Source organism: Desmodus rotundus, chromosome 9 (assembly GCF_022682495.2).
Source record: "Desmodus rotundus isolate HL8 chromosome 9, HLdesRot8A.1, whole genome shotgun sequence".
In the NCBI taxonomy this organism is placed as follows: domain Eukaryota; kingdom Metazoa; phylum Chordata; class Mammalia; order Chiroptera; family Phyllostomidae; genus Desmodus; species Desmodus rotundus.
The window spans coordinates 106,888,673-106,903,285 of NC_071395.1; the positions used below are offsets into that span (position 1 = coordinate 106,888,673).

Here is a 14,613-nt window from a genome sequence, read left to right on the forward strand (position 1 = left end):
ATGGGTGACAAAGTCACAGGTGCTGCTAGCACTCACAATAGAAGGAATGATACATGTAAAGGTTAGGGCAAGTCTTTCCCACCCCAGTCCATGGACTCCCTGACTCCTAGACACAGACCCTCCCCCTCGGATGTCCCCCTGTGGCCATGGTTAAGACCTCCTGCAGGGAGCACGGGCTGGGGAGAAGTGCTCGCGTGGGGTTTTTCGGGCGGGGAGAGGTAAGTAAAGGGAATGGCAGAGGCGTCACCCTGGGCTGGGCGGCCTAGTGACCCACAGGGCCCCTCCTCTGCCTTCCTGATCTCGTTCTTCTGGAGGAAGTGAAAGCCCCCAGAGGCGCTCCCATTCCCGGTGTGTGCGTGCTCCTGCGCGTCCGGTGCCTGCCATGAGGCCCCTCGTCCTGCTGTGGGGCTGCCTCGTGCTCCCAGGTGAGAGGGGCAGAGGGAGGAGTGGAGGAATGTGGGGCTCGGGCCCAAGCTCATTCGCTCGTGGGTCTGCAGGAAGAGGGTCTCCCGAGCAAACATTTCCTTTCCTGCCTGTGGCAGTGAGGTCGCCCTGCCTGATCCTTCCAGGCTTCGCCCAACCTCGGTGGTTCTGAGCCTCCTCAGCCCGCTCCCCCCCTAGCCCAACCCCACCAGGGGCCAACACTTACCGGTTTGGAAACCCAGGGCAGGTGCTGTCCCAGACCTAGGGGTTCCAGCTTCTTCGTAGTAGTGTGGCTTTGAGGGAAGCTTTGCCTCTCTCCTATTTTCCTGCTCTGTGCCAAGCCTGGAGGCAGACAAGACATCCCCTTTGCGGTGCCACCCTAGACTCAGCAATTTTTTTTTTGACCTTCTGCTATACCGCTCACAACAACCCTGGGAGGTAAAGAATTATTCTGTTTTATCAATTCACAGACTTGCTTTTTTTTTTTTAACCTTTTAACATCAAAACTCAGGATGCATCTTGTAAGTGATGTCCATTCAACTGACAATTTTTTAGTAGTATATAAAATTATAATGTATCTTACATAGGATAGCATCTTAAATCAAATGAGAATGAAATCTTAGCATTTACAATAGCCTGGGTGGACCTAGAGGGTGTTATGCTACGTGAAATAAGCCCGTCAGAGAAAGACAAACACCATAGGATTTCACGTATATGTGGAATCTGAAGAGCAAAACAAACCCGGCGTGTGGAAAAGGTGAAGGGACTGAGAACTACAGATTGGTAGGTACAAAGCAGTCACAGGGAAGTACAGTACCTCACAGGGAATGAAGCCCAATAACGCCGTAATAACTGTAGGGTGTAATACCTATGCATGGTGTCAGGTGGGGACCGGAAACGGCAGGGGGGACACTTCGTAAAGCATATGATTGTCTAACCATCATGCAGTAGCACTGATATGTGTGAAAAATAATATTGAATGTAAACTGTAATTGAAAAATTAAAAATAAAAGAATGTCTTAAAAAGAGCAAATGACAAAGTGCTTCTTGCAGAGAAGCAAACATGTCACCGACGAAGATACCCAGTGTGAATAGATTGGCTGTGGGTGAACATTAAAAGGGTTTTTTCCTTAAAAAATAACAAAACAGATAATTCAGTATATATACTTTTGTATCCCGCCTCTTCATTTGTTGTTTTTCTGGAGGCCCATTTTTAAATCCGGATCTCCAGTCACTAACACGGCCACTAGTTAGGCACCAGGAAGACTCCCAAAGTCCGAATGAGGAAGGAAGCCGCCACGCCGCCCCATCGCATTTCAGCAGGGGGCTAGTTACCCCAAAACGCAGCTGTCCAGGACCAAGTCCTCACTTAGCACTGCCCTGCGTGGTGTGGGGACTTTCCAGAGGCAGCAGCACTCGCTGAGTCTCAGCTGCAACAGCGCCTCTCCGAACTCCAGCTGGAGCAGCTCATTGTAACAGATCAGGAGGCTGAGGGTTTCCACAGACTCTACAGACAGAAAGGGTTTGGGGTTGGTTTTTTTTTTTTAAGATTTTATGTATTTACTTTCAGAGAAAGGGAAAGGTAGAGAGAAAGAGAGGGAGAGAAACATCGATCAGTTGCTTCTCGCACATGCCCCTAGTGAGGACCAATCCCACAACCCAGGCCTGTGTCCTGACCAGGAATTGAACTGGTGACCCTTCGCTTTGGGGTACAACACCCAACCAACTGAACCACACCAGTCAGGGAAGACAGGGGATTTTGTGGATAAACAAATGTGCACCTTTAAGTTATTATGTCTATCAATAAAAATAATTCTTTTCAACAAAAAGAAATGAAATAGGACATCATCATCACCCATAGATGAGAAAACTCAGAGGCCCAGAGAAGTCAAGCAACTTTCCCAAGGTCACACAGCCACTAAGTGGCAATGCTGGGATTCCAGCTCCAGGCTGTCTGAACCTAGAGCTTCCCTGCCCACAACCTTTAACATGCCCGGGTTAGGGAAACAATGATATAGAATTATATTTATTTCAACAGCCCTGTCCCAAGGTCGCCTAGTGGGAGTGGGGAGTGCCAGCTCTGACAGGGCTGCCCCCACAAAGGGGTGGCTGAGAAAAACCTACTGGTTTTGACCCTGGTGCTTGAATCCAGGGAATTCCAACCCCCACTTCTGCTGTGGTTTCAGGCTGTGGAGCCCTGATGGGCCCGGAGAAGATCAGAGGACTCGAAGGTGACACTGTGTCCCTACAGTGCACCTATGGGGAGAAGCTGAGGAACCACCAGAAATATTGGTGCAGGAAGACCGGGACCTTATTCACCCGCTGCTCTGACATTATCTACACAAAAGCAGATGGCCAGGAGAGTAGACGGGGCAGGGTGTCCATCCAAGACAGCCCCCAGGAGCTCAGGTTCAATGTGACCCTGAGGGAGCTCACCCTGGAGGACTCGGGACAATACTGGTGTGGCGTCAAAATACTGGGCTTTGATGAGACTCTCCTGGTCACTCTGATCGTCGTTCCAGGTAACAAATGTCCCTCCTTCCCTGGCTGGAGGGTGGGAGGGGCAGTGGGGAAGAGAGAGGGGTGGGTAGGCAGTCAGCAGTGGACCCAGTTTCCCCAACACGAAGGGCAGAATGCCTCAAGGAGGAGGGTTGTCTCTAGGACCCAGTGAGGTCACACAGGTCAAAGGCGTGGCAGCGTTTGGGCCACAGGTGCTGCCGCATAAGCCTCAGCTGCTCTTTCACTCTTGCTGCCAGAGATCAAACCACTAGTAGGTGGCAGAGCAGCATGAGACCCAGACCCGCCCCCTTCCTCGCTGCTCGGATGTGGGAGAGAGGTTGCCGTGAGCTGGGGACAATGTGGACCTCCCACAGAATAGAAAAGATGCCCTTCCTCCCAGGAGTCAGAGGGATTCCGGAGGGTTCCTCAGGCCGGGCCTTTAATCACTGCATCCCAGACCCACTGCACAGTTCACTCAAGCCACAGCCACACTTACCTCAGCTGCCGTGGCCTCGGCTCTTCCTCCTCACCTCCTCTTCCCCAGATCTTGAAGTCCCATGGACAGGTGTGGGAGTTCTCGGGAACCAGCCGCAGAGGGGCTTGTTTAGCTCGGGGACATCAGGAGGCTGGGGCTGGAGCCTTGGGGCTCGGGCTGGGGGTGGAGCACCTCTCTGGGTGCCCGGAACCCCACGTGGACCTGCTGAGCTGTGGGGGGAAAGGCCAGAAAGCTCTCAGGGGAGTGGGCAGCCCCAGTCTGAGGGTCAGTAAGGGTGAGGTAGGCCTTTGTACCGCATTTCACAGATGGGGCAGCTGAGGCTCTGAGAGATGAAATGACTTGCCCAGGGTGTCATGGCAGGAAGTGGCAGGGCCAGGTTTCAAAAGCAGGTCATTTCTGGCTTAGCGTCTGCTCTTTCCCCGTCCTGGCCCCAGAGCTGGGAACCGTCCCATCCCAAGCCCATCCCCATTGGCAGATCCCCATCAGCCATGGGACTTTGTTTTAATTCAGGGGGAAAAAAGACACTCTCACCAAATAGTAACAGCAGCGTCAAACCCACATCGAGCCTATTCTCCATTATTTATGAGATTCTCGTAATTTTAGTATTCAGACCTCATTTTTACCCGGTGTGATCAATTTTTCCCCGTATTTGAGGCTCTCCTGTTTTTCTTCTTACCCTCCTTTATATGCATTTGTGTATAACACATGCATCATTGTATTGTCCTCCTGTATCGGAGCCTGCTGGCCTCTCTCCGATGACAGGTGAGATGTTGAAAATAACGAAGGCTTCTGTCAGAGGTTTGCTGGCGGCTGTTAAACAACGGGCTGGCAAAGCCACGGCTTGGAGTGTTTGTTCATTGCTGTCGCGTAACTGCCCCTGCCATGGCCAATCTCTGGCCACCAACGGTTTAACAACCAGCTCACAAAATTCCCGAAAGGCTAAAATTAGCTCTCACAAGCCAGCGTGAGTGTGTCTGCGGCCCACAGCGTGTGGTGACGCATTAGAAGAACTTGTAGGGGGGTCAGAGCAAGCAAGACACGGGTGGCCGCTGGCATCGCTCAAATTCCTGACCTGGAAGCACTAGGCCATCAAATAGGACAAGGTGAAGGAGCGTAAATATTGGAAAGGAAAGGAAAGAAAAATACTCTTCATCTGCAGAAGAGTTGATCATTTACTGAGAAAAACCAGAGACCTGGATTAGAATTAAGAAATGACGGGGAAGGAAGAAAGGCCAGGACGGCCCGGAAGTCAGAAAGGAGGTGACTGCGGGGAGCCGGGGAGCCCGGTGGGCCCAGGGAGGTGGCCACACAAGGTTTCTGCCCTCTGGGCTGGGCACGGAGGCTGGGCGTTTTGCCCTGGAGGAGTCTTCACCTAGTGGGGAGGCCATGTAAACAAGTTATTGCCACAAACTGTGTTAGCGTCACTGGTGACAGGCATAGGGTACGCAAAGGACGAAGGATTTGCTCCTTCCAGGGAACGTGTGGTAGAGGACTTGACTTCTGAGCCAGCACTTGAAGGACAGAGAGAAGCGTGTCGGGTAGAGATGGAAAGGCACGGCACACAGAGGAAAATCACGCCGAAGGCCTGGAGGAGGCAGGAGGCTCGCTGGGCTGGGGCTGCAGGCACCTCCGTAGGGCGGTAGCACGGGAGGGGGAAGAGGTGAAGTCAGCAAAGTGGGTTATGTCTGAGTTTAAAGGGCCTTGAAAGACACGAGAAAAGGTTTGAACATCAGCTTAGGGGGAGTGGGGAGCCACTGACTGTTCTACCACAGAAAGCGATGGGATCCAACATATATTTTAGAGACAAAACTGGCATTGGTCTTAAGGGTAGCATGGAAAGAAGCCAGTGGGCAGGTGGGGGACAAGGGAAGCTGATGGTCTGAGCTAAGCGGGAGGCCGAGGGCCCTGCAGGAGGGAAAAGACAGCAATCCGCTGGACTCTACCTACCAGCTGTAGCGGCTCCCGAGTGGCTGAGGGGAGAAGACAGGATGCTCTGAGAGGAAATGAGGGTGCAGGGAGAAGGGGGTGCTGCTGGCTGCTCCCAAGACAGGAAATTTGGCTCGGAGCAGTGATCCCTGCCTCCCTGAGACCAGGCTTCCCTTTCCTCTAGCTCCCTGCTGTCCTCCCTCCCCCTCCCCTTCTGTCCAGCCTCTTGCTACAAGCCTCCAGCCCAAGGCCAAAGCTTGGCAAACTCAACCCCCAGCACGGAGTGAGTGAATGGTTTTCCTGCCCCTCTTCTGCCCCTTTGTAGAGAAACACCCAGTGAGCGCCTGCCTGGTGAAGACACTGTGGGCCCCCACCGCCTGGGCGCTGGGTTGCCCTCTGAGGACTGAGACGTTCAGCAGGGCTAGGTCGCTCACTCAAGGTCACATAGGAGGCAACAGAGCCGGGAAGCAGACCCAGCCTGCTGGCAGAGCTCCTGTGTATTCAACGCGGGGTCTAAGGGATGAGCAGGAGAGGCTGGGCCTTTTGCCCTGACCTCTGGATCTGTCCGCCTGCCCTGTCGGCCCCATGGCTATGGAAGGAGGTCAAGGTCCACTGACACGCACATAGGTGGCAGGGGTGGGCATGTGACGTTGGCATGAGGACTTCCAGGTGAGGCCAGGACCGTGGGGGACAGCAGGAAGCCATCTACCCAGTGGTCACTGGAATGGGTCATGGAGGCGGGAGCGGGGTGTGAGCCTCCACACAGAGAACGGGCTGCGGGCAGGAAAGGGGGCTGAGAGTGGCATGGGTCGGGGGCATGCCTGAGATAGGGCTTGCTCGCTCAAAAGGGCTTTATCTGGGCCTCTGTTGGCTTCCTGGGCTGTCCTTTACCTGGGGGTATTCTGAAAAGCTGGTCCCGGGGTGGAGAGGGTTCAGGGGTCAAGGTTCAGAGGTCTGGAGAAGCTGGGATTCAAGGGTCAGGGAAGGCACTGAGGCATTGCTTTTGGACTTGTAGCTTTTCCTGGTGTCCACCCGAGAGTCACCACGGCCAAGCGGGGGAAGACAGAGGCCGAGGCCTCTCCGCTCACAGGGACAGCCCCGTCTGAGCACACAGGAACGTCTCTGTACACAGGAACCCCTCCACATGCAGGGACCCCTCCACGTGCAGGGACCTCGCCACATGCTGGGACCTCTCCGTATGAAGAGACCTCTCCTCACAAAGCAACTTCTCCTCACTCAGGGACCTCGGGCCCACCCCCACACCTGGACTCCACCCCGGCCAAAGATACCAGTCTGCTCCCCAACAGCAGCAGCAGCTCCAAGTCCAGGTGAGCCCCAGGTGATCAAGGTCACCTTTCAGGCCCAACCATAAGGGGCCTTTGAGCAAATAACCTAAAAGAACCTTACACTCCTCTCTCCGGGAGAACATAGCTCCTGTTCCTGGTGTCATGGCCATAGCTTGAATCTCCCCCGAGGGCAGATTCAGCTGCACCCCCCCTTCCTCCCCTCTGCAGGGTCCTTGGGCCAGTAGCCCTGTTGCCCTGGAAACGCAGGCCCACCGGGAGAGAAGGGTCTACCTCTCTCCCCGCCCCAGCTTCAGGAGCTGAAGCCACCCCAGTTCAGGAGCTCTTGCCTGTACACTTTGCACTAGGCTCTGTGCCAAGCACGAAAATATGGAACAAAAAAATTTTTCCTACCCAACTGGAGTCCTCACCTGAAGGGTTGGTTTCTGGGGATTCGTACCTAACCGCACTCAGTTACGGGCACCCAGGTGACTGCTAACAAGCACAGACCTGGCTGAAAGTGTCGCCTGAGGTCGGCAGTGGGGACTGGGGTCCTGTCCTTTGGGGCTGACTAGAGGTTTGGTCCCTGGTGCCCTCTGATCTCCTTGGGAGAGACAAGGGACATGGCTGGGACTCAGAATAAGAATGTCGTGGTGCACAGCATGCTGCTGGTATCTGGTGACAGCCGCTGGGTGCCTTCTGCAGGGTGTGCCCCACGATGGTCCGCATCTTGGCGCCGGTCCTGGTGCTGCTGGCCCTTCTGCTGACTTCAGGGCTGTGTGCCCTCGGCAGGTACATACTCCAGTGGAGGAAGAAAGGTGAGCAAAGGTTGATGGGGGTGGGTTGCAGACTCTCGGCCAGCAGGGGACCACGCTAAGACCTCGCTGAGACCTGCAGTCCTCCACCACCACCTAGGAGAAGCCATGTGGCTCAGCGTGTCTGCTCCTCCCTCCTGAGGGAACCAAAGGGACAGCAGAGGGCTCTCGGCTTGCTTCCCTCCATCTGGGCACCTCAGTCACTTCTCTCCCTGTAGATTCCAGAGAATCCATGTGCAGCATCTGCAGGCCCAGCTTCTTGTGTGAGGACTGACGGTAGGGGGAAGGTGGGACTGAGGACTTGAACTTGAGCATGATGGACATTGTGGCCGTGGGGTCTCCAGAGGTGCTCAGCTTCTTTTGCGGCTTTGGCTTCGGGTGCCAGGTCTACCACTTTCTCAGCTGTGTAGTCTCAGGAAAATCATCCAACTTCCCTGAGCCCCGGCTTCTCCAGGTCACAGATATGTGCCAACAGAAATAGAACATGAGCCACATATGTCACTTACAATTCTCTCTTAGGCACATGGAGAAAAGTAAAACGAAGGTAGTGAAGTTCATTTTAATCATAGACTTTAACACGATATAACCAAAACATGATCACTTCAACATGGAAACGATATAAAATAGAAATGACATCGTATTCTACATTCCTTTTTTTCCTACTGAGTCTTTGAAACCGTATAATCGGGAGAAGTCACATCTCCTGGGTCCAATGACCGTGTGTGGCTCATGGCTGCTGTGCTGGGCAGCACAGGTGATAAAGTAACAGGAGCTGCCACGTGTGGCTTGTATTGCCTTTTTCTTTTCTTCAAGGTAAGTACGCATGATTTATTTTTTTAATAGTGCATTTTTATTGTATTTTTTCCATTGTCATTTATCCCCTTATGCCCTCTTCCACCTCCACCCGTGTATTGCTTTTACCTCCTCTGATCTCCTGGATGCTGTGCAGTCAGGAGCTACTTGTCACAAGCACCCCTGTTATACAGGGGAAGAAACTGAGGCACAGGGGGCTAAGCAGCTCGCCCTGTGTGGGAAGCCGTGGAGCCAGGAAGTTGTGTAGGGAAGCACTTTGCAAACTGGCAGTGCTGTCCCCCATGCCGATGACCATGGGACATCCTGGGCCGGGCTCCCACTCCTCCCCGAGCGGCTCCAGGAAGAACGTCAGCTTTGCCCACATCCCCAGATCCCCACAGGGGAGTCGGGAAGGAGCAGGAAGCAGCGTGGGAGCATTCCTGGCCATGGCCTCAGATCCTCTTAGCGTCTGCCTCTCAAATTGTGGTCCCCAGCAAGCAGACACACAGCCCCAAGGCCAACCTAATGCATTAGAGTCTGTATTTCAGTCATGTTTCCTGGGACCCTGCACGCACACTGAGATGTAGGAAGCAACGACTTTAGCACCGAGAGCTTTGCTTGCCCGGTCAGTTTCTGGCCCACAGGAGGGGATTTCCGTGTACTGATCTCAGAAGGCCAGGTCATTGCCAAAGGGCTGGTCTAGTAGGGGCTTTGTTGCCCAATTGGTCTGCTAACTCCCTCAAGGAAGCCCCTGCTCGAAGCTGCAGGGGGGCCAGTCCTTCTCTGTGGGAGAAGCTGCAGGCTACTCCCAGCTACTCCAGGCCTCAAGGTGCTCCTTCTGGTCTCTTTCAGTTCAACTGGCCACGGAGACTCAGAGGAATGAGAAGGTCCACCACTCACACTTGGTAAGACAGGAGGCGGGCCAAAGTCCAAGCTTGGACCCTCAGACCCTGAAGGCTTAGAAGTCAGGACTCCTGGGTTCTGCCTCTGCATCTCCCTACCTGGTCCTCCAGGGCTGATCTCAAGGCAGGGATTGCTTCCCTCCTCCAGGAAATCCGTGAGCCCCAGGACCAGCCCTTCAGACTGTGAGCTGACGGCCTCCCTCCTCACCCTGACTTCCCATCAGGGTCCAGGCAGGATCCTTCCCCTGGCCCAGCACCCTCCTCCCATCCCTCTTTTATACCAGAGAAGATCAGAGCTGGACCCAGAGTGGGCTTCTGAGATCATCTAGCACAGCCTTCCTCTAAGTTTGGCACACAACCCTTTTCAGAATGCCTGTGGTTGGTGGACAGGTGGTGTTAGAAATACACTCTCCCAAGCAAACCTCTGGGGGTGGGACCCAGGAACCTGAGCTTTAAACACTGCCCCCTGGGGATTCTGCTGGCACACCAGGACAGGACAGCTACAAGCTCTAGTCTGCTTTTGCAGAAGAGGAAACTGAGATCCAGAGAGGGTCAAAATCTTGCCCAAGGTCACACAGCACGTGTGGTAGCCCAAATAGAGGATAGGACCCAGGTTTCTCACCTCCCATCTCTCCTCTTTCCAGAACATTCTAATGTTTTCTCTGAGCTTTTCTTGGCTCTGAGACACAGGCTGAAGGTGGTGCTCTGGGGAACAGGGGGCAGGAGGAATGGGGGACCCTGGCCCATCTTCCTGGAGAGGGGAATCTGCCCAGAGGCTACCTGCTCCAGGGCCCTTCCATCGCCCTGCAGGAGAGACTGTCCCTTCCCACGTGAGAAAAGGGCTGCAGAATCATGAGGTCAGGAAGCCAAAGCCCCACCTGCCTCTCCCAACCCCCCCTCCCTGAGCTGTTTACTGAGATACCTCTGCTCCAATTCCCTTACATGTGGGGGGAGGAAAGGGGCTACTATTGCCTTCTTTCCTGCCACCAGTGCCAGTGAGGACAAAAGTCTCAGGCCTGATCCCTCTTGGGAGAGGTGGAGGTGGGAATGGTGTCCTGGGCTTGGCGTAGGCTGCAACTATTGTTGGCTCAGGAAGCTCTACAATGCCAAAGGTGGCTGACAGGAGTGAGGGAAAGGTCAAGGAGATGGACAGGGGGCTGTCACTGGCCACTTTAAGAGCTCAGCCCCCTGGTGATTCATCCTGGGACTCACTCCCACCCAATGCCAGAAGAGGGGCTGGGGTAGGCTAGGAACCCCCATGCTGCTGTGGGAGGCCGCAGGGAAGCTGCAAGTGCTGGCGCCAGCCGTGTCCCTTGCTCTGCTGCCGTCCAGCACACACTGGAAGGGCTGCCTGGGTCACCGGTCCTGCCCCTGCCCCTGCCCCTGTCCCTGTGGGAGGGCATGGGGCCAGAGGGCGGAGGAGCTGGCGGGGTGGGGGGGCGATGCAGGCAGCCCCCTCGTTAGGAGAAGGATGGAACAGGATCTGCTGAGAGGGTCACAGGCACGACCCTGTGACCATGACCAGTTCAGAACTTATGCTTTTCCTTGGCTGCTTGTAGATTTTAGCAGAGCCAGAAAGTGGAATGGAAAGGGCTGGGGGGTGTCTTTGCCCACATTCAGGTCAGAGGGAAGAGGACACTCCACTCACTCTGCCAGAAAGCCCCAGGCTTTGTAAACACTCAGAGGGAAGTATCAGGGGTCAGACCAGCATTTTCCTTCCCAGGAGAGCTACTGCCAGAAGCTCTCCCTTCCCTCTTTTTCTGGCATACCTACTATGTGCCAGGGGCTTTACATATGTCACTAACGTACACACAGCTAGGTGTCATTTCCCCCTTTCTTACAGAATAAGAAATAGAGGCTCAGAGAGGGTAAGTAACCTGCCCACAGTAACCCAGCCTGAAAGAGGCGGAACTGGGGAAGCTCCCTGCAGTCTGTGGGGCCTGCAGCAAACCCTGGGCTCCTCCACCTCCCACATGGGAGAACGAGGGGTTGAGGAGCGGAGCCAACTCCTCAGCCTGAGACTCTTCCCCCAGATGCAGGAGAAAGAACCATCCTTGGTCCGTGAACGCAGGATGCCCATGGCCCACCTGGGAGTGCTGGGATCAGATCCGGACTCGGCTCTCACACCTCCAGGCTTCCCTGCATCTCTGCTATTTTTCTAGTGCCTAGAAGCAGGGGCTCCCATAGTTATATCTGGTGTATTCAGCAACCCAGAAAACGCCCCCGCGCTTGCTAGAACAGGCCAGTTGTCCACAGGGTGGACGGCGGGATGGATGATAGACTGGAACCTGCACTGGACATGGGGTAGGGCCCAGGCCACTGCCTACATGTGTACTTTGGTCTCTACCCCGTGAGGTTCTTTCCTCAAATTCAGTCGCCCTTGAGTAGGTGACACATCTGCAGCTGCTGGTGGTCAGTGGTCAGCAGTGGCTGGGTGTTAACCCATCACAAAGCTGTAAACATGGGGTTAAAGGGAAATGGACCTCAGTCCGCTCAGGTGTCCTCTGGTCAGCCATGTCCTCACCACAGGCAGTGCTGGAGGGACAAGGACCATGAGTGACAGCATTTGTGAAAAAGCTTCCCCCTTTCTTCCTTCCCCTATTCTCTGTCCCCTCAGACTTACCCACCTCTGCCCCGTCCCCTGAAGCTAGGGTATTGATGGGAGCCGGAGGCCCGGTTAGCAGGCAAGGGCGCCGAGACAAGAGAAGTACGCTCCATGCCCTGCCAGAGCGGTGTAGGAAAAGAGCTCGGGCCTGAGGTCAAAGCGTGGCCAGTGAGTACAAGTCCCAGCTTAGCCACTTGCCACTGTGACATCGGCAAGTTACATAACCTCTCTGAGCCTCAGTTTTCCCACCTAACAGGTAAGTGTGAGAGAAGACAACCCCAGGGGGTGGGGGTCCGAAAACGGTAGCTCCTTTCTTTGGCTTCAGGGCCCATGAAACCACAAGACTCAGGGCTGGGGCACCACAGGGCAGCGGTGTCCAGGGCCTCAGCCAGCTCCAGCCTGTGCTCTGCCCAGCTGCTAGGACAAGGCAGCAGGAAGCGGAGGGGGCTGGCATCCCAACCTCAGCACCCCTGGGGGCAGGAGGGTCTGAGTGAGGAGATGGGCTTCCCCTCTCACTCTGGACCACCCACCTCTCTTCCCTGGGCCTCGGTCTCCTCATTTGATCAAGGAAGGGTTGGTTACTCAAACTGATGCTCTCTGAAGAATTCCTCCCTGTGCTGTTTGTTATTCCCCGAATCTTTGCGGTGTCCAACATAACTATAATGAGAACAAATGCATCATTCTAGGGGTCCCTAGTTGTTGAATAATAAAACACTATCATGAATAGTCATTATGACCTTGAGGGAAAAAATTCTCATCCCCGTTTTACAGCTCAGGAAACTGAGCCTCAGGGAGGTTAGGTGGCTTGCCCAAGGTCACACTGAGACTTAGGAAATTGAACCTAAGGACTCTAATGCCACAACCCCCTTTCTTCCCCTGGCCCCTCCCCCCTGCATTTCCCTTCTCTGCCCCTGCTGCCAAGAAAGGGCCGGGCATTCTAACTTGAGTCTCTGTCTCAGCCTCCAGGGAAGGGCCAGGTCCCACAGTACGCTGGGATCAACACCATCGAAGCCCCCACTGGGCCTGCCGCCAGCCCCTGCACGGAGATCGGGTACCTGGGCCAGGTGCGGGCAGAGGGCCCTGGGGTCTGGCTCCTCTCTGGCAGTGCACAGGCGTGGGGGGAAGGCTCTTTCCTCAGCTTCCACTCCCCAAACTCTGCTCCCCGCATGCACCCTCTTACCCCATCACAACCACAGGCCTCAGCTGGCCAGTTCCCTCGGGAGCCAGAGCTCGTGACTTCACATCCTCTTTCCCCATCCACAAAGTTCTTCAATAGCTTGTTGGGAATCACAGCTTACAGGGCTCTGGGCTGGCAGGGTTCCAAGATCTAAAGCCAGAACCTGGCCCAAGGTTCCTTCAGGGGATGGATGGCTTGGGATGGGGCTGAGTCAAAGCCTGGGGATGGTGGGGAGATGTTACTAGTTCCTGTGTCCCCTCCAATGGACAGAGGCCTGGAACTATGGGAAAGGCTGGGGGTGGACCCAGCAGCTACTTGGAGACCCCCCAGCTGGGCTCTGCTTTCAATTCCACTGTTGTCTTTACAGACTTCAGAGCAAGAGGAAGCCTTGTTCCAGGACCTGGAGGCTGAGGGGTGCCTAGGACCTCCCCTTCACATGTCTGAGGAGCTCAGGCGCTCGGTGTTCATCTCGGTCTAGCCGCAGAATGCCCTCCAGGCCAGGCCTGCCGTGAATCTGCATGGCTGGATTTCAGCTCATTGGAATAAGCTTTCTGCCATGGCTTCAGAGTCCACCTACCAGACCCCAGGGCTCTCTCCGCGCTCCCCAGGCTCTCCTCCTGCATGCCCCAGCCTGACCCGGAAGCCTTTGTCCGCCTGCCCTGGTGGCCTCCCAGTTCCATCAGAGACTGGGGCCTCACCTAAATGGTCACATGCCTGGGCAAGGTGTGCAGCTGCTGGGCCCTCCCCAGGGCCAGGCAGGGCTCAGGAGACCTGGTCAGAGTCTGTGTCCACTGCAGGCAATCCCCTGGGCCTAGGCACCCAGCAACAGGCTCCCCTCCTCCCCCTCCAGTCCCAGGTCTCCTCCCCTTCCCTTCTCAGACTCAGGAGGAGAGTATGCCGAGGTTAGATTGGTTCTGATTTCTCGAAGTGTGGCTGTGAACCACCTGCATAGCAGTCTTTCAGGAAGCTGGTTAAAAACGTGACTCCTGGGCTCCACCAAAACCTTCCAAAACCATGCCCAGGGCTGGGCCCAGGACTCTGCATTTCTAACACGTGCCTAGTGATTTGAGGTGGAGAACCCCTGGGCCTGATGAACAGCCAGGTCCCTCCAGCTTAGAATCTGCATTTGGAGTGTGGGGTCTTCCACCTGTCACTACAGGGGCTGTTCTGCCCATGAAACTGTGACCCAGCTGGAGGCTTTCCTGGGCCTGCCCAGGTTCAGGCCCAGGGCAGGCACACACTGAAAGGCAGGGAGGATTTGCCTTTCCCACCTGCCTGCCCAGCCAGGCATTCATCCAGGCTTTGAAGGAGGGACAGAGAAAAGCGTGGCTGGTTCTTTGTTAAGAAAGGGTTAATTGCCGGTGGGTTCTGGTGACGGGGTGAGGGTAGGAAACAGACTGGCGGGTGCCTTTAATGGCGGAGGGCCCTGGCTGGTGTGGCGCAGTAGATGGAGCACTGGCCGGGGTTATAGGCCAGGTCCCCGGCCGGGAGCGCACATGAAGCAGCCTATCAATGTTTCTCTCTCACACATCGATTTCTCTCTCTCTTTCTCCCTCCCTTGCCCTCTCTCTAAAAATAAATAAAAATAACATATCAGCACTTCTGCATGTTTTTACAAACCTTTTTTATTGTATCCATGTGCTTCCATGTGATTGTTCTCTTACACTAGGTAATTATTTCCTGTTGCTTTATAAA

At 55.0% G+C, this 14,613-nt stretch overlaps 1 protein-coding gene across 5 annotated transcripts; it reads left to right on the top strand.

The window, feature by feature from the left end:
• Positions 1 to 305: 305 nt before the first annotated feature.
• Positions 306 to 14,602, top strand: CD300LG (CD300 molecule like family member g). 5 transcript variants are annotated; one of them, XM_045189988.3, is made up of 7 exons: positions 306 to 425; positions 2,610 to 2,945; positions 6,495 to 6,672; positions 7,333 to 7,445; positions 9,087 to 9,139; positions 12,701 to 12,805; positions 13,286 to 14,602. In XM_045189988.3, exons 1-7 carry the CDS (start codon positions 383 to 385, stop codon positions 13,394 to 13,396), a joined length of 939 nt encoding a protein of 312 aa, XP_045045923.2. In that variant the 5' UTR covers positions 306 to 382; the 3' UTR covers positions 13,397 to 14,602. The 5 variants fall into 5 exon arrangements, with proteins under 5 accessions (XP_045045923.2, XP_045045921.2, XP_045045925.2 ...); XM_045189986.3 differs by having other exon boundaries at positions 6,360 to 6,672; positions 12,701 to 12,792; positions 13,286 to 14,601; XM_045189990.3 differs by having other exon boundaries at positions 6,585 to 6,672; positions 13,286 to 14,601.
• The last annotated feature ends 11 nt before the right edge of the window (positions 14,603 to 14,613 follow it).